Genomic DNA, 24,398 nt, shown 5'->3' with positions numbered 1-24,398 from the left:
CCGGCTAAATCGATGTGATATAAATCTACTGGCAAGCGTACCAGGTCAAGTAATAATAAAGTGGACAGAGGGTCCAAGTATCGATCCCACTGGGACTGCAGTCAATTCTCAAGAATTAATTATTTTACTTAATCTAGACAAAATCATAAAGAGCAATTTGAGTTAAATAAAATAAGAATATAAAATAAAAAACTGCTTAACAAATAAGAATTAAAATAGTTGAAAAGAAAATTTAATTAAAACGAGACAACCAAGACACATGCAGGTACCGAAAAAATCATGTAACATGTAGCCGATTCAGGACTCAGATTTAATCTTAAATTACGGGAATTCTCCTATCTTGTTCAAAGGTCTATTTCTAGAACAATCAAACCTAATCAAATATTGACGGATTAATCTTTCATAAATTCTAATCAAATTTGAGTGCATTAAATATTTGTGAAAAAAAAATTTAGTTTACACCCAAACCGCACACTGAAACTGAATTCTATTTCTAGTCGGTTTTACAATATGATGATTATCAAAGTGATCAAAATCAAAACCTCCTCTGTTGACTTGGAATCGATTAACATGCAAGCAAACAGTTGATCATACTATTCACAAGACAAATATATATCTGACAATCAATAAAATAAAATCTACTCTGAAAATTCCCAAACAAACATCCAAGTTTTTTACATAAATTTGTTCGGCCCAATCACGCCGTCTTGGTTGAAAATAAACTACTCAATAATTAAAAATAATAATTCAAAAATAAAAATAAAAAGAAGAAAAGAAAAGAAGAAAAACTCTGATGGAGCATATTCAATGTCCACGCCCGTAACCGCTGCCTCTGTCTGCCGTCTGGAACTTCTGGAACCCTAAAAAATATGATATATCTTCTATTTATATGGTTCGGAACCCATACCAATTAATTTCCTTCCAACACAAGGACTTTTCAGAACAGTCTGACGCTGGAACCCGCGCGCACGCCTGGAAGAAGTCTCGCGCGCGCGCAGAACAAAAAAAATAGATTTCTGGAACTCTGACTCGCGTGCGGGCGAGCTCAAATCTCGCTCGCGCGCCATGCATTTTCTGCCTCGAGCGACGATTTTGAAAAATTCATATCTCGAGTTCTAGCCGTCGGATCGAGCTGAAATTTGGATAGCAGCTTCAAAACATCTTGAACCATTCTGAACGATGGAGATCGGATTTGAATCTCTATAAAATTAAATTTGATTTTTTGAACAAAGCTGCTCCATAATTCACTCTTCAACAATTCATTTTCCTACAAAATTAACCCGACGAGTGAAATACACAAGCATGCACTAAAACACATAAAAATAATATGAATGCACACAAAATAGACATAAACTTATCACGAAATAATGCACACAAAATGCACTTATCAACACCCCCATACTTAAACTTTGCTCGCCCTCGAGCAAGATATGCAAAAACAAAATACAAACAATGACATAAGTAAGAATGAATCATGAACAACATAGCCTCTGATAAGTATCAACTTCAACAACTAAAAACCACAAAAACTTTTGATTGTTCACAATACACTGTCAGTTTAACGTAAACGTGAGTGTGTGCCATGTAATTCCAGTTTCATGCAACTTCAAAAGATTTTGTCCTAAGAATGCTTAGCGACCTATGACAATTCAATGCAAGTATCACAATCCAGCACTCCGTCATCTCAACAATCCCAAACAAAAACATGCACTTTCTTGAGAGTAATTACGTACCTTCGGATTTTGCACCTGGTAGTTTTAATAAGCCCCAATATTTACCCGCAAACTTAGCTATAACTAAGATAGGATTCGAATTTCAATCCCTTCGTCTATAGCCCGGATGGAGCATCAATCCCATTTAACCCGCAAACTTAGCTATGGAACAAAGATTAGGATTTCAATCATTGTCCAAGCCCGGATGAAATTGTTATTTTAAAATTTCAAATTTTCAACTCCATGGAATCCGCATACTTAGTCAAGAATAAGAGATTAGGATTTCAATCTCTTCTCGTAACCCGGATAGAGTTAACTTAATTTTCAATAAAAGTTTTTTCAAAAATTTTATAGGTACGCCCAAGATCATACATGCAATGTCTAACAACTATCAAGAATCCAAAGCACTATCATGAACAACAAACACCTATTAACGTGCAATGGTCAAGCAAACATGAACTTCATCAATTACGTCGCTACATTACACTAGTCTAACATGCGTGCTTAAAAATGATTCACGATTCAACCAACAGCTTCTCATGTTCAATCAACAGCAACATTTTCTAAATTTTTTTTTTTTGACAACTCTATCATCATCGGCCAATAGTCATCATTCTACTTATTCACACAACATAAACACAAAACATAATGATATGCATGAATACGAACTATATGCAATAAACTAGACCAAATGAATGCAAACAACAACACAAACAAAACTAATATACCATCCAAACAACAACACAAAAAAAACTAATCTACCCCCCATACTTATCCAAAGCATTGCCCTCAATGCTTTAGAACAATGAACAGAATACAAAACAAACACATAATGAAAAAATAAAAATAACACTCCAATGGTTGCGTATTCGTCCTCTTTCTTCTTGGCAGTAATAGCTGGGGCGGTAGCAGCAGGCTAGGTATATCAGTCAGGCACGGCACACTGTAATGGGAAAGAAGCAAAAATTAAAATAAAGAGAAAATTTTAAACTAAGCAAAAAGAAACTAAAAAGCAAGGTAAAGAATACTGGGTTGCCTCCCAGCCAGCGCTAAGTTTATAGTCTACATCCTGACTATGAAGAAGCAACCATCAAAGAGAGGTTGTCGCCCATAGTAAGAATCATACGACTCTACGTATGGGTTTTGATTTTCTACGCCCTCAAGCTTGGCATGATATATGCAGTTTAAGCTTGTCGGTCCAACAATACTTGACATGAATTTTTTCTTTTGGAAGGAGACTCCGAATCTAGGCTGAAACTCATAGAGGATGCAATATTGTGGAGTTGGCGTCAATGGCAAGAACGAATCTTCTGATGGTGTACAAGTAAAAAACATTGACGATGTCAAATCTGTCTCCTTGTATGGTTCTTCCTCCTCCACTGTCATGTTTGGCTCTTATTCCCATGAAGATTCCTCAAAAAATATTTCCTCATGTTCTGGTGCAATTACTTCATTCTCTTGGCAGATCTCAAAAATTGGTTCTCTAAGAAGCGCAATCTGTTCATCCAAAAAACTCAAAGACTTGATGCGGCTTTCTAAGAACTGATTTATCTCTGTCTGTTGTCGCACCATGTTCTCCAACTGAGCCACATGATCCTCAAAATGCCATATACACTCTTTCTTGATTTGTGGAGTAGAATTGTGGAGGATATTAATGACTTCAACCTTGCAGTGAAGGATCACAATTCCAATGGTAGTCAAAATCTGCCATATCATTTAACAAGTGCATAACACTGGTATAATCTCTGTTGAACAAGTGACTGCCAGTTTTCCAAGCTCCATAATCTATCCAACTTCTTGTTAGCTCATCCAAACCACCATAGAAAATTTGAAATAGAGTGTAGTTTGAAAAATCATGGCATCGAAATCGGTTCGCCAAATCGTTGAATCTCCCCCAAGCAGCATAGAATGACTCCAAGTATTGTTGACCAAACCTTGTGAACACCTTTCGATGATCCATCATCCATCTCCAAGTACCTCACAAGTAAAAAACAATAAAATTAATACTAAATAATAAATAAATAATAAATAAATAATAATAATAAAATATCTAGTCTCAAGCAAATAATCTATCCTAATATTAATTAAACAGTCCCCGGCAACGGCGCCAAAAACTTGACCGGCTAAATCGATGTGATATAAATCTACTGGCAAGCGTACCAGGTCAAGTAACAGTAAAGTGGACAGAGAGTCCAAGTATCGATCCCACAGGGACTGCAGTCAATTCTCAAGAATTAATTATTTTACTTAATCTAGACAAAATCATAAAGAGCAATTTGATTTAAATAAAATAAGAATGTAAAATAAAAAACTGCTTAACAAATAAGAATTAAAATAGTATAAAGGAAAATTTAATTAAAACGAGACAACCACGACACACGCAGGTACCGAACAAATCATGTAACATGTAGCCGATTCAGGACTCAGATTTAATCTTAAATTACATGAATTCTCCTATCTTGTTCAAAGGTCTATTTTTAGAACAATCAAACCTACTCAAATATTGACGGATTAATCTTTCATAATTCTAATCAAATTTGAGTGCATTAAATATTTGTGAAAATTCAGTTTACACCCCAACCGTACACTGAAACCGAATTCTATTTCTAGTCTGTTTTACAATATGATGATTATCAAAGTGATCGAAATCAAAACCTCCTCTGTCGACTTGGAATCGATTAACATGCAAGCAAATAGTTTATCAGACTATTCACAAGACAAATATAAATCTGACAATCAATAAAATAAAATCAACTCTGAAAAATCCCAAACAAACATCCAAGTTTTCTACATAAATTTGTTCGGCCCAATCACGCCGTCTTGGTTGAAAATAAACTACTCAATAATTAAAAATAATAATTCAAAAATAAAAATAAGAAGAAGAAAAGAAAAGAAGAAAAACTCTAATGGAGCGTCTTCAATCTCCACGCCCGTAGCCGCCGCCTCTGTCTGTCGTCTGGAACTTCTAGAACCCTAAAAAATATGATATATCTTCTATTTATATAGTCCGGAACCCATACCAATTAATTTCCTTCCAACACAAGGACTTTTCAGAACAGTCTGACGCCGGAACCCGCGCGCACGCCTAGAAGAAGTCTCGTGCGCGCGCAGAACAAAAAAACAGATTTCTGGAACTCTGACTCGCGCGCGGGCGAGCTCAAATCTCGCTCGCGCGCCATGCATTTTCTGCCGCGAGCGACGATTTTTAAAAATTCATATCTTAAGTTCTAGCCGTCGGATCGAACTGAAATTTGGACAGCAGGTTCAAAAATCTTGAACTTCATTCTGAACAGTGGAGATCGGATTTGGATCTTTTCAAAATTAAATTTGATTTTTTGAACAAAGCTGCTCCGTAATTCACTCTTCAACAATTCATTTTCCTACAAAATTAACCCGAGGAGTGAAATACACAAGCATGCACTAAAACATATAAAAACAATATGAATGCAAACAAAATGGATATAAACCTATCACGAAATAATGCACACAAAATGCACTTATCAGCGTCTCACAAAATTTTTGTGTATTCATAGACCATTAGAACTACTATTTTTTCTAAATACAAAAATGTTTTATTATTATTTTCCTTTCCAAATATCCCGAACCAAATGTAGGGTGCATATTTGCGAGAAATTACCTTTTTTTTTATTGACGTGTAACTCTCAGCCGCTATCTTTCGGTGTGCACTGGATAAACCTTCGAACTAACGCAATAGTTTACAAACTAGGCTAGCCAGACAAACCACATTAGATAAGTCATGTATGACGGACTAGTTCAAGAAGGTATTGGTAGGGGGAATTGAACTCCTGATCTTTGACCAAGAGTTCACCTACCCTTTATTTCCCTTTTTAATATTTAAAGGCTTAATCCCATCATGCTTCCGTCAGTAAATTAAAGTAGAATACCTCTTTGACCACACTGTTGCCGGGTAATGTCCACCGGGTTTTACAGGTTGCTCGTCACAACCAAACCACGCGATCGCAACATATGGTTTCTGACACAGACTCCTTCAGCAGCAGCTAGCACAGCCCTATTTCGTTTCCTACCTTAGGGCGTATAGTAAAAGCTTAATTTTTAAAATAAAATAACATGATAGGGAAGAGCTTCGAAAATTTATTTAGACAACATATTATTACATAAATCAACCTCCTTTGAAGAGGAGGAGATAACTAGTTTAGCTACTCATATTAGCCTTGTTCTTGGAATACATAAAATTACAGAAGCTTAATATAATTGTAGAAAAAGAAATATTACAATGATTTTTATTTGTAAGAAAACTGAAGGGAATGATCGATGTCTTCAGTTTCCTCAAAATCCTGTATTTATAGCCGAAGTTCCACTCGTTTCACCGAGAAACTTCCGGGAATCTTACAGCTATCTTGAATTTTTTATGCCATTATTGATGACATATTTTACTAGTGGGAGAGTCATATGCCCGTTGGCATCTTTTACTAGTGGAGGAGTCACATGCTTGACTTTTTCTTTTGGATTTATTCTCCTCACATGCCTTCTTTATTGTTGTCGAAACATCTTTTACTTTTGCAGTGGGGCCCTGGAAAAACACGGTTTTGGTGGTCCCTGTCCACCTTTTCTTGTCTCGAAAAAATCTTTTCGATCCGTTCGGGGTTTGAAGGTTTTTCCGAATTCTGGCTCCTTCTGGTTTGGACATTCCGGGCAGATATTCTCTGACCATCTTCCGATATGAGCCATGTTACAAAATTTTCGGCGAGTTTCTTTACTCTCCGGCAGCTTGTAGTTCCACAAAAAGTTCCTCTTTAATTTCAAATAGTTCTTTCGTAAAAGCCGTAGTTTTTCCTGTCATTGTGTTTAACAGGAATGATCCGTTCACAAAATTTTGATAAAATTTGAACAAAAACTTGATCTTATCCATCTCGGTGAGACAAACCCAAATACCCCATGCCCTTCTGGTTGAAATTTCATTTTCTCCAAAAGTGGACACCAATGGTATTTCTTCAGATATAGGATCCTTGATAAATCTTTGATTATTCATGTCGGGTCTTATTAGCTTGATGAAAGGAAAGGGCTCGTGTGATCCTTTCCCTGTTGGTTATGGGGCTGCACTAAAGAAGTATAACTCGAGCACATCTCCTCTGGACAAATGATCATTATTTGCCCATGTTTCTTGGACTGCTTCCTGAATCCATTTTGGTAGCTGTGATATTTCCTGGAAGCCTGGTAAAGTTGTATAAACTGATGCTAAAGCCCCAAATTCATACCATAGCTTTACATCCTTAGGATTGACATTGTTTTTTAGCCAAACCCTTGGATATATTCCTGCAACATCAACCCTGCAAGTGATTGGGTTGATTTCACTTCTTGTACTTAATTTCTCCCATATTTGTTGATAAACCTGAAATGGAGAAATGACAGCTGGGTTTAGGGATGCAAACGAACCGAACATGTTCGTGAGCTTTACGAGCCCGCTCGATAAATATTTGATTCGTATTCGAGCTTATCGAACTCGAGCCGAATTTGAACATGTTCGAACTTTTTTTCGAGCCGAGCTCGAGCCGAAATTACTCCGTTCGATAGTTCGCGAATAGTTCGCGAGCCTTAATATTTAATTAATATAATATAATAATATAATAATATATATACATTTCGAGCTTTCGAACCATAATATCCTAATAGTTCACGAATAGGTTCGAATATTTCGAACCGAACCCGAAATCGAACTTCATTTCGAGCCGAACTCGAGCCAAAATATTTGAAATTATCGAACTTCGAATCGAGCTCGAACTCGAATATACTCTTATCGAGCCGAATTCGAACCTTAAAATTTTACCATTATTCGGCTCGATTCGGTTCGTTTGCACCCCTAGCTGGGTTAGTATCAATCTTAGATTTGCCCTTGTCAGTGTTGGGCCTAAGATTGATCTCTTCCTCTTTTACCCCCGAGGCGAAGGGTTAACTTGATGAGTAATCATCATCGATTGTTGCTTTATCTAGATCATCAAAAGCTGATGATAGATTAGCGCTTGTTTCTTGAGTATTAGAATCCTCAACATATTGTTTTACAACCGGTGGCTGTATTTCTTGTTCTTGTAAAACCAATGGTTTTAACATTTCTTGTTTCTGATAAACCAATGGTTTTTCTATGGCACGCATAATTGGCCCTTGAATAGCAGCCCATAGTTGAGTTTGAGCTTGCATACATCCTGTGATTCGATTGGATACTTTGATCCAATCAGCTTGTTGTAACCTGCCCGCCATATCGGCACTTATGACAAGCTGGTTGAACTCGGTTTGAAGCAACCTAAGGTGTTCCCTGAGATGCCTCTGCATTTTCATGATGGAATCCACGTCACTGCCTTCCATCTCTTGTTAAGAAATCTGCAAGAATATTTTCATGAGATTTAATAATAACAATATCAAAAATATAATTTTGACATAAAGCTTGCCATCTTAATAACCTAGCTTTCTCAGGTTTAGATTCAATCTTATTTCTTATGAAAGCTTTTACCTGAGTGTTATCAACCTTCAAAGTGAATTTTTTAGCAAGTAAAAATAATGGTCATTTTTCGAAAGCCCTTTTAACTGCATAAAATTCCTTTTCGTTGATATGCCACCTGATAGCCTCAGATTCTGAAAAAAGAGCGCTACAGTATCTGCATGGTATTTCTCTATCCGGAGTGATCTTAGTAAGGACTGCTGCCCACCATTCGTCATTGGCATCCGTAAATAATACCAGATCATCTTCATCCACGGGTATAGCCATTTTTGGCAGATTCTCACATATCTCCTTTAATTGGTTCATCCCTTTAGTATGGTCATCGGTCCATATAAACCTTGCATCCTTTTTTAACAAAGGACTGAACACTTTTCTGTACATTTCCAGATTGTTTATGAACATCCCTGCAAAATTAATTAATCCTGGAAAACTTTGGATTTGTTTTACATCTTTGAGTTTATCTAAAAAATTCTTTACCTTTTCCACAATATGGGGTTGTAGAATTATTCCAGTTTCATCAATCTCAATTCCAAGGAATTCAATTTTCCTTGTTGTTATGACTGCTTTTTTTTCAGATAAAACAAGTCCTTCTTGTGTACAAATTTTAGAGAAAATCTCTAAATTTTTAATATGTTCATCTATGTTTTTTGATGCTATAAGAATATCATCAATATAAACAAACATGAAGTTGAAATAATCTTTAAAAAGATTATCCATCTTTCTTTGAAATATTTGGGGTGCATTAGCCAATCCCATAGGCATAACTTCCCAGATATAATGTCCTTGTGGTGTAGAGGCTGTGAATTTCTTACTGTCTTCTTCCATTCGAATCTGGTAAAATCCAGACTTACAATCAAATTTTGAGAACACTCTAGCATTTTGTACACAGCTAGTTAGATGTTCTCTACTGGGTATGAAATACCCATCAAAATCTAGGATTTTATTAATACATTGGTAGTTAATAACTAACCTAGATTTCCCTCTTTTTATTTCACCATTATTTCTGACCAGAAAACCTGGGCTGCTATATGGTGAAACTCCTTATTTGATTAGACCAAGGTCTAAATGTTCATTGATAATCATTCTCATATCCCTTTGATCTGTTATGTTCATTGGGATAGGCTTATATCTGAAGAATTCATACTCTTTGACTTTCTTTAGAGTAAGACTGGATTTGAGTTGATTTCTATCCCACCATACCAAAGGATGCTCGTTGTAACTTTCTTTGAGCCTCTTTTTGACATATTCAAGGGATACCTTATTTTCTAACTCTATATCTCTGTGATTTAGAGTTACCTTGAGAAGCTCCATATCCTCTGTTTGGAGTTCTTGTTCTGTTGTTATTTTCAACATGGTTTCTCCAAACCTTCTTGGATCTTTCATTTTTGGATGAAAAAGTTGTCCTTTATCACCACGCTGGCTGCGAAATATTATCGGTAATTGTCGATAAAAAGCAACCTTGAGTCGTTGAACGATAATTTTATGATCACAAATTGTAGTGAACATAAGTCTTCTTGACTCATTGTCTTGTGTGTACTTCTTAAACATTTGTAAGAAGTTATTTCCTAACAGGATATCAGCTCCTGTATTATGGAAATAGATTGGTGGTGTCTTTACCTTGTACCAAGGTGTTTGACATGCTTCTCCCATAAGGATCTCTTCTTGTTTTATTCCTTTGCAAATAATTAAAATTCTTCGAGAGAAATCTCGTCCAGCAATTTTTGGCAATTCTTCTTCACATTCTTCAAGGAAAACTCCTCTTTTTGCTGTACAAATTCCTGCTCCTGAGCCAATATAAGCTGCAAAGTATTCAGCCTTATATTGTTCATACAACATCCCTATCAGAATGTATATGGAGAAATGACTTGTTGTCATTTTTTAAAGGGATTAATAAATGGCCCTGCCATTTTTAACAGACTGTGTTGTAACTCATTAATCTGATTAAAACTATTCACCTTTAGTTTTCCTAAGGCCTCAGAAGGTAGAGTATGGTTACTCATTTCCACTTTTTCAATGAGTTCTAGTAAATCATGTTCATGAATTACTAATTTCAACAGTTGCTTCTTCCTCTGTTTGTAAACATAGTTTTTGAATCTGATTAAGGGATTGTCCCTTATCCAATTCTCTTGGTTTTCCATCTCGTAGAATTTTTATTGAATCCTCCAAGTCTTTTCTTTTGCCATAAACTCTATTCCTTTTTCAAGGCGTTTCCATGGTTTATAGTCCTCCAGAAATTCTAGGCCAAGAATGAGCTGATCCACTTCTTTTCCTGGAATTCCACAGATTTGAACTTCCAATTCTCCAATATTTATTAATCCTTGGTAAGTTCCTGTTACATGCTGCTCTAAATAGTAAATTGAGTTACAAGGAAATTGGTTCTTGTGACTAGTAATTTCGAATACTATTTTGACTTTTTTCCATCCTTCTGGAGATTAAGTTTTTCTATTATTGAAAACTCCTTTTCTTCTGGTGGAATTTCCTGAATAGAAGATTTTTCCCACCTTCGACTTGTCATTCGGTCACCTTGGAAAGATAACCTTCGGGGTTCTATTTTAAGATCTCTGTATAGAACCGATTTATCTTGTATTTGAATGTCTGTTTCCTGAATTAAAGGAAACTCGATTCTTTTCGGGTATATTGCTTGAGCAACTTTCCCAAAGATTTCTGGAATTTCAATAAACTCATTTCTAATAAATAATTCAGAATGGTGCGTATTAGAAAGAGCATATGAAATTTGATAAGTAATAGAATATGGTTTATTACCTTCCTTCATTAATATTTTTTCCTTGATGTTTTGATGCAACGTCAAGGCTCGACTAAAGTCTCTGTCAGCTAAATTGTAGGCTATTATTGGATAAATAACTCCTACAATTTTTCCTGCACATAGATTTCCTGAGATCGTACCCAGAACAACATCTTGGATATTCCCCATTCTTTTATAACATACTACGATATCTATGGGTGAATCTATTCCTTCTTTAAAAGTTGCCTTGATCATTATTTGGATCGCTCCAATATGAATCCAATACATCGTTCTTGCTACCTCAATTTTCAGCTTTTGCAATTCCTCTATTACTTCTTCAAAAGGAATTAACTGCATCTCTATTTGATTACTTGTTAACTCCATCGGGATTGCCATTTCCCTTCTGGATACTTTGTAAATCAAATGATGTCTTCTTTGTCTAAGTCCTAGGTTGCCTAAGACTCATTCTACTTGTCCTGCCAAAAATCCTTGGTACTTCTGTAATGTTGGATTTTCTCTCATAATCCTTTGGACCATATTATGAGATATCGTGGTTTGACTAAAAAATCCAGCCAAACTCTCATGTGTTTCGTGTCGAAACACTTCTTCTTTATTCTGATTCTAATTCTGAATCATCTTCAGATTCATCTTGGCTAAACAATATCTCTTCTTCGTATATACTTTCATCTAAGGGGATATCCTCAAATTGATATACTTGAACTAGATCTTGAAAGAAAACCGCATCATCCATATCTGGTGTTGCTTCAAAGAGTTTAACTCAATTTTTCACGTTTTCTGGACAGTTTGTAGATATATGTCCTCTTGCTCCACATGTCCAGCAGTTGCAATCCTTGAAACTTTCACTTGCTCTCGTATGAGTTCTTCTAGATGGTGTTCTTCCCCTGCCTTGTGATAAGTTTGTTGCTGGAGATGTTCTTGTAGGTCCACTTCTTCTACCTGATCTATAGGATCTGGCCTTTTGTTTGGACCAAAATGTTCTTGGTTTCCCAGAACTTTTCATTCTTTTATTGTAGGGATTATTTCTGAATTTGTTCCTTTTAAATCCCTGTGATTTATTCCCTCTAACCGTAGGGAGATCATTTTCTCTACAACATAAAGGAGTATGTTTATTAATACCCCTTATTTTCTTGTAGTTCTTCTGTAATGCTGCCATATGGCACCATTCCGCCAATTTTTCTTTCAAAAAGGAGGCGCGTCTTGCCAATGTATCAAGATTACCGGGAACGTATTCTTTTATCAGCATTTCTCTCCAAGGGCTTGGCATTTTTGCGAAAAATAGCTGAATGGCTACATTTTCTTTAACTCCCGAATTTCATCTGTATTTGGTGAATAACATAATATATTCATCAACTAAACAGATATCATGTAACTCAAGGCTATACAGAGCTTGAGTATATCTTCTCTTTTTCTCTCTATCTTGATTATTGAAATAGTCTACCCCTATGAATTGTGCTTTAAAAAGGGTGGTAATTCTTCCTCCAATCTTGCTAAGTGATTCTCCTGCTAAGATTGATTCCTTGGTTTCTGGCATGGTCATTTCCAAAGCTATCTTGACAGATCCCATTAGACTCATTTCCAGAAGTTTGATAAATCCTTCTTTATTGAGATCTAAAGTTCATGCTGCTATTCTCATGGCTGATGTCCAATCATCTATGAGATCTTCTCTGTTTTTGAAGTCCAGAACATCCAGGTTTGACATAACCTCATAAGCAAGTATCGGGTCTAAAACAGTTTTTCCATAAGAAGTTTGATGTATTGGTATATTACTCCTTCTTGATCTGGTTCCTGTTGGATGTGAATTTTAATCACATATCTCGGGGGATTCCCTATGGGTTGTTCACCCTCAGGGGAATTCATTTTTGGATCTACTACTTTAAGATTTGAAAAAGAATCCGCAAGATCTTGTAGATCCTCAAGATTTAATCTTTCTAAAGTAGTCATCTGATAGTGTTTTTCTCTGATACTGCCTTTATAAGATTAATCATCAATTCATCATCAGTTAAGGTTTTTGAACCATTTTGGTTTTACCTTTCTGATGTAACAGAGTTTCGGTACCAAACGAGAGTGGTAACCTTCCTCCTGTATTTCCCTTTCTAGAACCAGAAGTATGTTCTAGATTTATGATTTTGGTTTGAAGATCCTTTAGAGTTACAAGAATTTCTTCTTGTTTTTAAGGATTTCTCCAATCTGTCGAGATATTTCATACAGCTGATTACTGTAATATTGTACCATCTTTTGAATTTCTCCAAGATCTCCGAAGAGTTTAGAGGAATCTGGTGTGATCTCTAGAAATTGAGAATTAGAAATCATATTTCTTAATCTCTTCAGAGAGTATAAAAGACCTAAGTCTCTTTAAGTTATGTTGTAAAGAATCTATTTTAAATAGATTCACTTGTTTATGGGATTTCATATAAATGAAATTCTTCTGGTTCAAACTCTCGTTTGAATCCATGGTTTGTTGAAAATCTCTTCCTCAACAAAGAAAAGTATGATTTAATGAATAATATAAAGTCTGAATAAAATTACCTAGGCTCTGATACCATTTTTTGAGCCCAAAGGAAATATTAGTTATAATTGCTAAAACAAGGGTATTATAGACAATTTTTAATTTGGGGGACATATTAAGGAAACTATTTTTTAAATAAGGGACATAATTATGAACGAATAAAGTGTTAGTATATTTTTGAAAAAGTTAGGAAACTTTGAGGACGTATTTGGGTTTTATCCCTGAATTTTTTGAGAAGATGTGAAAGATGGAGGGATGGAAAAGTCAGTTTATTTTATGTAGAAACAATAAACAGAAAAGTAGTATTTTTCTTCGTCACTTTTAATATATCTATTTTATTTTTATTTTTTTAAAAAAAAACAGAAAGTGCAACAGTTTTAGAGAAACAAATATATAGAAAAGGTAAGTTAATTCTCAAAGAAAGATAAGTTTAAAAATGTTGGGATCGGGATTGTGTGTAGAGGGGCGGGAGGTGAATACACACTAAAATATATTTCGATAATTTGATCTGATTAATTTAACAGCCTATTAAAAAGTATTTTTGCTTAAACCAAATTTTGCACAAAAAACTGATCTGATCAGGCAGAAGTTCTTCCTCGAAAAATTGAACTGTAAAACTTAATGCAGAATGACTAAGTAAAGGCAGTAAGTAAAGATAAGGAACACAAGATTTTTTTATAAAAGTTCGAAACTTAAATTCTATGTCTCTCTTTCTTCTATTTTCAGAAAGATTTCACTAGAAGAGCTTGATTTACACAACGATTTGTACAAATTCAATCCAATCAACCCTTGAAAGGAACTTCTAGCAACAACATCTCAATACAGATCAATGTATGTCCATTTGAGTTACGTACAGATTGAAATCACAAGAGATGTGTTTTGACAAGTCTTTCTGAAATATCACAGAGTGCTTAGACTTTGATCGATCTAATATCAGCAATTGGCTTTCTAAATCTGTGATTTAGAAATTTGGTCTGATACTTGTCTCAATTGAGCACGATTCACAAATGGAGGATTTTTAGAATAGAATCGCAATAACAAGAGATATAGCAAAAGTTTGATCGCTATTCCAAATGTAATGAAATATTTGAATCACTGTCGAGTACAGAGGCTAACGTTAACATTCCCAACAAATTTCTTTGTATTTTAGCTGAAAAGCTTCATGGCTTCGATCTGATCTGTTTTACTGATCTAATTTTCTGTCGATTAAAGAGAACTTTAATTTGGTCTGAACTGATTGATCTATCTGGATCAATTGTTCGTTTTTCTGACTTTGACAAACATTCAGATCAGTTTGCCTTATTATAATTGATATGATCTTATATTCTTGATGTAAGATCAATTTTATTGTAGATTTGTTCTTTGGTTTTGTTTGATCTGATCTTGTGTAATAATCACCAAAATTATGAATTAATCTATCAAAAGACTGCCAAGTACCAAACATAAAAACTTTCGATAAGTACTTTAAAACATTTTTAGGGAAATAATTTTAAAGAATGTGTTTGGATAAAATTTTATAAAACGTTACTATCAAAAAAAAATTATAAAAGTTTTTTAAAAATATTTTAATAAAAAGGTATTATATATATAATTTTATTGAATAATTGAGAAATATATATTTTTTATTTTTTTAGAATTAAAAAACATGAGCTAAACGATAATTAAAAAATTTATATAGAATAGTTGTCCAAACATATGTTTAATTATTTCTAATTATAAATTTCGTTTTTTAATAGTTGTCAAAATATCTTTTCAACTATAAATTATTTTTTCAAGAATAATGTACAAACACGTATTTATTTTTAAAATAAATTTTAAAATATTTTATAAGTACTTGCTCAAGTGAAGCCAAAATATGTAATATGTAATAACAAAACTATGTTCAACTCCTCCAATTTTTAAAAAACAAATGGATAAAAATAAATAGAAAAGAACACCACGAGCGACTCCCGCTCACCGTCTCAAATGCTTATACCAATCATAGGCCCCCTAATTGGCGCCGTCTGTGGGTAACTCACCTATTCACTGAAGATGCAAATGTGATCACATGCCACCCGTAACAATGAAGGTATTCAGGAGGTTCGACCTCTTGTTTACCTGCCATAGCAGGAGCTCCGTGTCACTCTTGATGCATTAAAGGCCATGATGCAGGAAGATGCCTCGCATGCATCGACCGTAGCCATAGCACATTATCTGGCGGCACAACAGCCAAATCAGGGAAACAATAAAAGTTTACATGACGAGCTACCTCCTCCTCAAGACCAGAAAAGAAGGCACACAAAGAGAGGAATTTGGATTGAACAAGGAGCCACTCTCCAAACCTAGAAAGGAAACAATGTTAAACAAAGAAGGATGTCCGATCATAAACAATTCAGCACCTAGAGTGCAAGTTTAGCAAGACAATTATAAATTTTTGTCTGAGTTATTCATGTTTTGCTAATGCTTTTATTTTGTTTAAGTTATTTCAGGTTTTACTAATATTTTTGGTGTCGTCTCCATTGTTATGTGATTAATAAAATTTTAAGCCTTCTCTATCAACAAATCTCCACCAGGCATAACAGTATTAACTCACTTCTACGATGTTTCAACTAAAAAGTCATAGACTAATGAAGTCGGTAAAGGTCATCCTGTCATAAGAGGCTAGGCCAAGTCCTGCAGGAAAACTAAACCGCTGACTCTGTAAGAGGTCACGACAATAAAATTAAGTCTCGGGATACCTCAACACCCAAGAGGTGGCGTTAGGACTTCCCATATTACAAACTCTTGAGAACTTGATCAACTCTCTAGTCCCTCCGCATTAAGCATCACGAAGTTACTCTTAAGTCAATGGGACAAACATCAAATCGTAACAACTTGGGTCCCACCAAATCTCAGCAATTCATACAAGTGTTTTCAGGTGAACACACCACTCCAGGGGAACAAATATTTTTGGGAGAACATGCCACTTTGGGAGAATAGGTTTTTTCGAGTGAACACGCCACTCCAGAAGAACAATTGTTTCTAGGTGAACACACCACACACCACTCCAGGAGAACAAGTGTTCCCAGGTGAACACACTACTCGCCACTCCGGGAGAACAAGTTTTTTCGAGTGAACACGCCACTCCAGGAGAACAAGTGTTTTCAGGCGAACACACCACTCACCACTCCAAGAGAACAAGTGTTTCCAGGCGAACACACCACTCACCACTCCAGGAGAACAAGTGTTTCCAGGTGAACTCACCACTCTAGGAGAACAAGTCTTTCTAGATGAACACACCACTCCAAGAGGACAAGGCAATCCAGTGGACGTATCTCTCTATGACAAAAGTCTTTCGGGGTGAACGCATTTTTTGGAAATACAAGTCAATTTAGGTGCACACACCATTCTAAGAAAACAAGTCGATTTGGGTGAACGGATCCGGACTTGAATAATCACTTCTTCTAGTGATCCACCAAATCAGGAGGTCCGGACTTGACTGATCTCATCTTCGGGTGATCCACCAAATCACGAGGTCTAATTGTGGCAATACATGCACAAACAACCATGAGCGACACCCGCTCTCTGCAAGCCCAGCTGCTGCCTCCTCACAAACAACCATGAGAGACACCCGCTCACCACCTCCCATGTAAGCCAAGAGCGACGCCCGCTCACCGCTGCACCTCCACCAAACAACCAACACCCCAACAACCATGAGCGACGCCCGCTCGCCTACACTATCATGCACCAGCATACCACTGCCCCCATCTCCGCTACCAGCGCCCAAACAACCATGAGCGATGCCCGCTCTTTGACATGCCACCCCGCACAGTCAACCCATATCCCATAACATCGCACACACCACCATGAGCGACGCCCTCTCTATGCCCCAACATCTCCGTCACCAAATAGCAATCGCCGTTATACTATTATTCCACAAGAACACCACGAGCGACGCCCGCTCACCGCCTCAAATGCCTCACCACACAGCTCGGCAGAACACCGCTGCCCCCATCTCCACCACTAGCGCACAATATCTCCTTACCCTCCAAAAGTGCAGCCACGACCACAACAGTGGACTCACAGGACCAGCCCCGCCATGGGCTCGGCCCCGTGACCCTCTATACTACATCACCAATCGAACTCCAGTGGTACTTCCCTATTACCCTCGTCACCAATCGCTGAGGCCAGCCCCTCCATGGGCTCGGCCATCTCTGCAGGCTCGTCACAAGTCCATACACGAGGTCAGCCCTGCCATAGGCTCGAACATCAACATCCCGTCACTCGTCCTGCCACTACAAGCACTGACGTCCAAGTCATCGCCTTCATTGATACTCCATCAAAAGTATTATCTGCATCGAGAAAGTAATATTATCTTCAGGATTGTGTTTTGTAGCGAAACCAAAATATTTAAAATGCATAATAATTTTAATAATTATGTGCAATATATATTTTAAGTTCAAGTTGCAAGAGTTGAAAGCGAGAAAACTGCACGAGTCAAGTGCTTTGAAAAATCTAGTAGCAAAACCTCTAGCCACTAGACCCAGCCCACTAGAGAGGGGCCCAACACTCAAGCATTTTCCAAACATTGCCCAAGGAAATAGAGTATAGCTGGTAACCCTAACTCTCCATTCAAACTCTTGCAGCTGGCTCCACCCTCGGCAGTCATCGCCATAATCACCCGCACACCACCCGCGTCGCTGCCGCCCAGCCACCTGGATACGCCACCACACAGCAACCCTCGCCGAGCTGTCGTGCAAGGCCAAACCATCATGAGCTCAGCCCCACGAGCCCTCCCACCTCCATCACCGTCGCACACCTATCACCGCCATAGCCCCATCACCATCGCTTAGCCCGAGCGACAAACCAACAACACTCCACTGCCAACTCTTCCGTCGCATCACCGCTCCGTTTCCCCGCAATGACAACCCGCTGCAATATCAAAGCGCCACCAACAACACCGCACCAGCTCCATTTCGTGACCAGATTCTGCACCAGCTGCTCCATCAGCCGGCAAGTACACCATATCCACGCCACCTGTACACCTCGCGCGAACCATTCATCGTCCGCGAGCTCAAGCTCCAGCTCAACCACCCCACTGCCTCGGTCATTGCACGGAGCCAGCCCCACCATGGGCTCAGTCCCGCGTGCCATCACCACCTCGCTGCCCCGCCGTTGCAGGAAGTCAGCCTGCAAATCTCGAGCCAATCACCTCCCAAAACATGTGAAGCACGCGCGCACCTCCCAAGCTCGAACAACAGCCTCCTTTGCCCAAGCTGCCGGTAGTCATTACCGCGATCGTTGCCTGTTTGAAAAGGAGACAGATTTTGCCCTTGCCCCGTAAAAATTTCAACAAAAATAAAAACGACACAGAAACAGGGAAGAAGAAAAGGCAAAGAGCAAACCCAATTGCGTAACAATAAAGTCAGTAAAGAAACAAAAGAAAAATAAATAAATAAAAACTTACCAAAAGTATTGCGAGTGGCCGTCCAAAATTTTAAATTGGAGCTAAAAGTTTTGGTAGGGCAATTGGAGTAAGTGGCCAGCACAACTACACCTTAGTTGTCGAGATTCCAATAAAATAAAATTAATAGAATATAAGATATATGTCGCTAAAAATAAGTAATATACTCTCCATCATCTTTAATAAAATTGTAGATTTTTAAAAAGGTTAATTTGCAATTTTAGACCCTAGAGGGGTTATTTTGTAATTAGGCACAAGTTTTGCCTATAAATACAAGGAAAACTCTCCATTTTGAGGTAAGTGACTCTTTAGCTTACAAAAGCTCTATGCTCTCCTGTTTTGTGTGGAGGTGATCGCTGACTTGAGCGTCGGAGGGTTTTCGCCGGGTGATCACCCGGAGCCTCTAACGTGTGTTCGTGAATTAGGTGACAGCCCAAAAAGAGATCGTACGACTTCTTCAGGTGACCTAAGGAGTAGGAGATCAGCAGACCGTTCCCCCTCCGCAGGTGACCGAGGAAGCAGGAGAACAGGAGAACGTAAAACTTCCCAAATTTATTTGCTGATTAGGGAGATAATTGTTTCGCCCGCATAGCATTTTTCAACCCGAAAGGCATCACTTCATAGCAATAGATGCCTTGATTAATAATGAAGATCGCTTTTTCTTGGTCTTCGGGAGCTAAACCTATCTGATTGTATCCTTGATAAGCATCCAGAAAACTGAGAAGCTCACATCCGGCGGTGGAATCAACCAACAAGTCGATTCGTGGTAAGGAAAAGAGATCTTTGGGGCAAGCCTTGTTTAAATCGGTGAAGTCAATACATATACGCCACTTACCTCCAGGTTTGGGAACGAGCACCGCATTTTCTAGCCATTCGGGGTAGGAGACTGGCCTGATATACTTGGTCTTCACCAGTTTTTCTACTTCGGCCATAATATGCTTGTTCTTTTCTGCTCCAAAAGATCGTTTCTTTTGCTTTACAAGCTTCATCCTAGGATCCACATTAGGTTGATGGAGGGCATACTCATGTGGTACTCCTGGCAAGGGTTCCCCTTCCCAGGTGAATACATCCGCATTTTCCCGGAGAAACGTTATCATTTGTTCTATTTCGGCAGGCATCTCCGTTCCAATCTTAAGAGTTCTACCGGGACTTCCTGGAGTTACCTCTATTCTTTCGAGTGTTTCGGTTGCCTCCAAGTGTTGCACTTTCTCGATTTCACTTTTGATAGTATGCACTCTATCATTTCTGGGTTCTTCTATCCGTGGGTGCCTTTTTTTTTGAGTTGACATCTCGTTCAGCCTTGACCTTTTCTTGCAGTTGGCTGGGTTCTGCAGGATGTTAGCATGACATTCACGAGCCAACCTGCTATCACCAATGGCCTCTCTAACTCCTTCTGACGTTGGAAACTTCAACTTCATATGATAGGTTGATCATGTGGCTTGGAACATGTTAAGATTTGGACACCCCAGTATTACGTTATAGGCAGAGGATGCGTTTACTACCAAGAACTTTACCATTTTTGTGACTCTTCTCGGATAAGATCCTAGTGAGAGAGGAAGTTCAATCTCTCCTAGTGCTTCCACTACTTATCCAGAAAATCCCACTAAAGGGGTATTGATGGGCGTTAGCTGTGCATTGTGTATCCCCATTTTAACCAATGCATTATGAAAAATGATATCCGCTAAACTTCCTGAGTCAACCAACATCTTTTTCACCCAGAAGTTGGAGATTGTAGCGGAGATAACTAGTGCGTCATTGTGCTCAACTAGAGGGTATTCCCTATCTGACTCAGTGAATGTCATTTCCTTTGAGATTTTCGACACTTCACACACGATTTGGGCTTGGTCATGGTGAGAAAAGTGATTCTCCTTAGAAGCATTATGCAGAAGAGTCTTCCTTGCTCTATTTTAATCTCCGCAAGCTGGCCCCCGATTATAACAGCGATAACTCCTCCAGTTGGTATGTTCTCATGGAAGTCTCCATTATGTTTTCCTGGCTTCTCGTGATTTTTTGGGGGTTCCCTATTTTGGCGGTCCTCATAAGTCTTGCTATCACGCTGTTGGTGGTGAGACTTACTCACAAAGTATTTTAGACAGCCACGTTTAATCAGCTTCTCTATTTCTGCTCTCAAACTATAACAGTCTTCAGTAGAGTGTCCTTTGTCTTTGTGAAAGTGGCAATACTTGTCAGATTTCTGCCGCTTTGGGTTGTCTTTCATTGGCCTCGGAGGTTTCAGTAGACCTTGCTTTTCTACAACCATTAATATATCAGATAAGCGCGCATTTAGGGGCACCTGCTGAAGACGAGGGCCTTGGAATCCTCGTCTCTCTTCTTTTCGGCCTTCTCTTGGTTTTTCTTCTTCTCTTTTTCTTTTTCCTAAATAGCGTGGTTCGATATTCTCCTCAATGCGTATATACTTCTCGGCTCTTTCCAGTAACTCTTCCAAGATTCTTGGGGGTTTTCCCGCTATGGATTCCTTAAATTTCCGATGACGGAGGTTTTGTTGCATAATTCCTGCCAGGAGATAGTGATTGACATGCGGGACCTCGTGAACAGCCTGAGTGAAGCATTGCACAAACTCCCTCAAGCTCTCACCTTCTTTTTTCACAATCGAGAATAGGTACGATGCAGTCTTAGGGTATTTTTGATTAATGGAGAATTTATGGATAAAACGATGGGTGAGTTGTTCCAGGTTTGCAATGCTTCCTGATGGGAGTTCATTGAACCATGCCAGTGCGCGATTAGCTAACGTAGTCCGAAAGATTTTGCAATACGTAGCATCGCTGAAGTCATATAGATGCCCTTTTTGCATAAAACCTATCGAGGTGATCTTGAGGATCTGTTGAACCATCATACTCTGGCAGATTCGCTATCTTTACTCCAGCTGTCAGTACCTCGGCTTAGATGGCAATAGTGGATGGGCTACGTCGGGCTAGTAAGATTGCCAGAGCACTTTCTCCTCTCTCCTCAGTACGAATTCTTGGGCGCACGGGCCTGTGGCTATTTACCTCCTCCTCGTGGAACACCATTTCCCTTCTTGCACTGGGGTGTGGCACCCTATTCGTTCCAACTTCCTCTTCTAGGGTGCATCTTCTTTCTTGGTGTTGAAGTGGAGGTAGTTCACCATTTAAGTTTTGATTGTTTCCCGAGTTATGCTGTTGTGTTGCCAAAAAAATGTGTCATGGCCTCCGCCACTGCACGCGAGGCAGCCTCCTCCAACATAGACTTCAAGGAATTCGGGGTGATAAGAAACTCCTCCTGCGGCGGGAGGTTAGGAGGCGGGAGCTCCCGACCACCTTCAGTGTTATGGGTGGCATGTGATCGCATTTGCATCTTCAGTGAATAGGTGGCTTTCCCACAGACGATGCCAATCTGATGCGGGCGAAATAATTATCTCCCTAATCAGCAAATAAATTAGGAAGTCGTACGTCCTTCTGGTCTCCTGCTTACACGGTCACCTGCAGAGGGGGAACGATCTCCTGATCTCCTACTCCTTTGGTCACCTGAAAAAGTCGTACGATCTCCTTTTTGGGCTGTCACCTGATTCAAGAACACACGTTAGAGGCGCCGGGTGGTCACCCGACGAAAATCCTCCGACACTCAAGTCAACGATCACTTCCACACAAAACAGGAGAGCAGAGAGCTTTTGTAAGCTAAAAAGTTACTTACCTCAAAATGAAGAGTTTGAGTGGTATTTATAGATGATATTGAGCTAAATTGCACATTAAGCCTTCAATGCCAAAAACTGATAATTAACCTTGCTAAGATCTAAAAAATGCAAATTAGTCATCCAGGATTCCAAAATATAGAATTAGTATTTCAAAAATGCGAATCTCGCAAATTGACCAACTTAATTTATTTATATTTCTTAAGTATATTAAAAATATACTTATACCCATCATGTATTATTTAAAATAGAGTAAACTTTCTTTATATGTCCAAATCCAAACTCAAATTTGCATTCACTTTTAGGGAAAAAAAATTTTGCACCCACTAATTCACACAAAAATGTTACCACTCTCTGGTTCCATATGATTTTTTACGGGTGAAAATCGGTACAAATCATTAAAAATGTGATATTATTATATGATATTTGTGCATTAAATCGTTTAGATCTGGTACAAAATAAAAAAATTGTGTGTAAAAAATTTGTCCAACTTTATTTATATCAACACTTGAAACACATATTTGGATACTCAATAATCATATATTAGTATCATATCTAAAAAAAAGTGGTACTCCAATATCATATATTAGTACCATATTTTCAATGTTTTGTACCGATTCAAAAAAATATAAATATGTAATTAATATCAATACTTGCATACATCTTTGAGTGCTAAAAAAACATATATCAAATACCAGATTTGAAATAATTTATGTTCACATATCATATATTAGTACTGTATTTTCAATGTTTTTTACCGACTTTAATACTATAAAAAAACATATGGGTTCAAGGAGTGCAGAAATATTTTATTATGGATCATGGAGTTCAAACATATTTTTTCCTGATAGGGACTGAATTAAAAATTATGTTTGGATTTGGGGATTTAAAGCAAATTTATCCTTTAAAATGGTGTTTCTAAACTCAGCAAGTTGGGCTTGATACATAACAATATGTGTAGAAAGAAGATAACGTTCAATATGCGATCAAACTATTGAATTCTTTGAAACACGGTACGTTTATATCGTGAAAACAATATTCTTGTTATATGATATCCATAAGAAAACTTTGAGTCATTTTTCTCATCCAATCATATAGCTTGCATAATTCATATCATATTCTTTCATTTTCATATCATAGTATATTGATGAAATGTTTTCTATCCAAACATAACAATGATAACAACAATAATTGGATTATGAATCATTAACAAATGCATACAATAGTTGCATATATCCTTACATCATAACAACAATCTTTTGAAACTTATGACGGAAATCATAGCTTGCTCATGCAATGCATCAAGAACAAGCCCAACATACTATCCAAGCTTAAGAACAATAGTTGAGGTGAATTTTCTGTTGGAATACGTTTTTTCAGATCAGTCAGATCTGATACCCGGAGCAGCGGAAGTTTAAAAATTTTTCTTTTCTGATATGAAACGATTCCATATCATAGGTATCAAATCATTACGATTAAAATAAACAAGTAAAATAATAATAACAATTAATATTTTACCTCTTCAAGCTATGGCTTGATCTATGGACTCCAACAGATTAAATCTGCTCTTGTTGTAAATCCCAGGAACTGATGACTCGCTCGATCAACTCCTGAATTAGGTCCACGAATAGAAAACTAAAACCCTCTAATTGATTGCACTAGAAATCAATCAGATGTTTATCGAAGAGATTTACAGATTTGATCTGTCAATTCAGAATGCAATTTTCCAAAAAACACAGACTGAATTCTCTCACAAAAGGGAGGAGGAATTCGAAAATTCCAAGTTTAGAATGTTATGAAATTTTCGAAAATTTCAAGTTCTATCTCTCTTTTTGAAAATCTCAATCATCTAATA

At 37.6% G+C, this 24,398-nt stretch overlaps 1 protein-coding gene across 1 annotated transcript; it reads right to left on the bottom strand.

The window, feature by feature from the left end:
• Positions 1 to 20,674: 20,674 nt before the first annotated feature.
• LOC140874404 (uncharacterized) lies at positions 20,675 to 21,727 on the bottom strand. The gene has a single exon (XM_073277690.1). The coding sequence runs from the start codon at positions 21,725 to 21,727 to the stop codon at positions 20,675 to 20,677; it is 1,053 nt and encodes a 350-aa protein (XP_073133791.1).
• Between the last annotated feature and the right edge of the window lie 2,671 nt (positions 21,728 to 24,398).

The sequence above is a fragment of the Henckelia pumila genome, chromosome 1 (genome assembly GCF_033568475.1).
Source record: "Henckelia pumila isolate YLH828 chromosome 1, ASM3356847v2, whole genome shotgun sequence".
NCBI classification, from domain to species: domain Eukaryota; kingdom Viridiplantae; phylum Streptophyta; class Magnoliopsida; order Lamiales; family Gesneriaceae; genus Henckelia; species Henckelia pumila.
This window is presented reverse-complemented; position numbering and strand designations above follow the sequence as displayed.

Bases quoted from the DNA above. Each gene is read 5' to 3' on its own strand.
- LOC140874404 (XM_073277690.1), bottom strand. From the start codon at position 21,727: ATGGTTCAACAGATCCTCAAGATCACCTCGATAGGTTTTATGCAAAAA.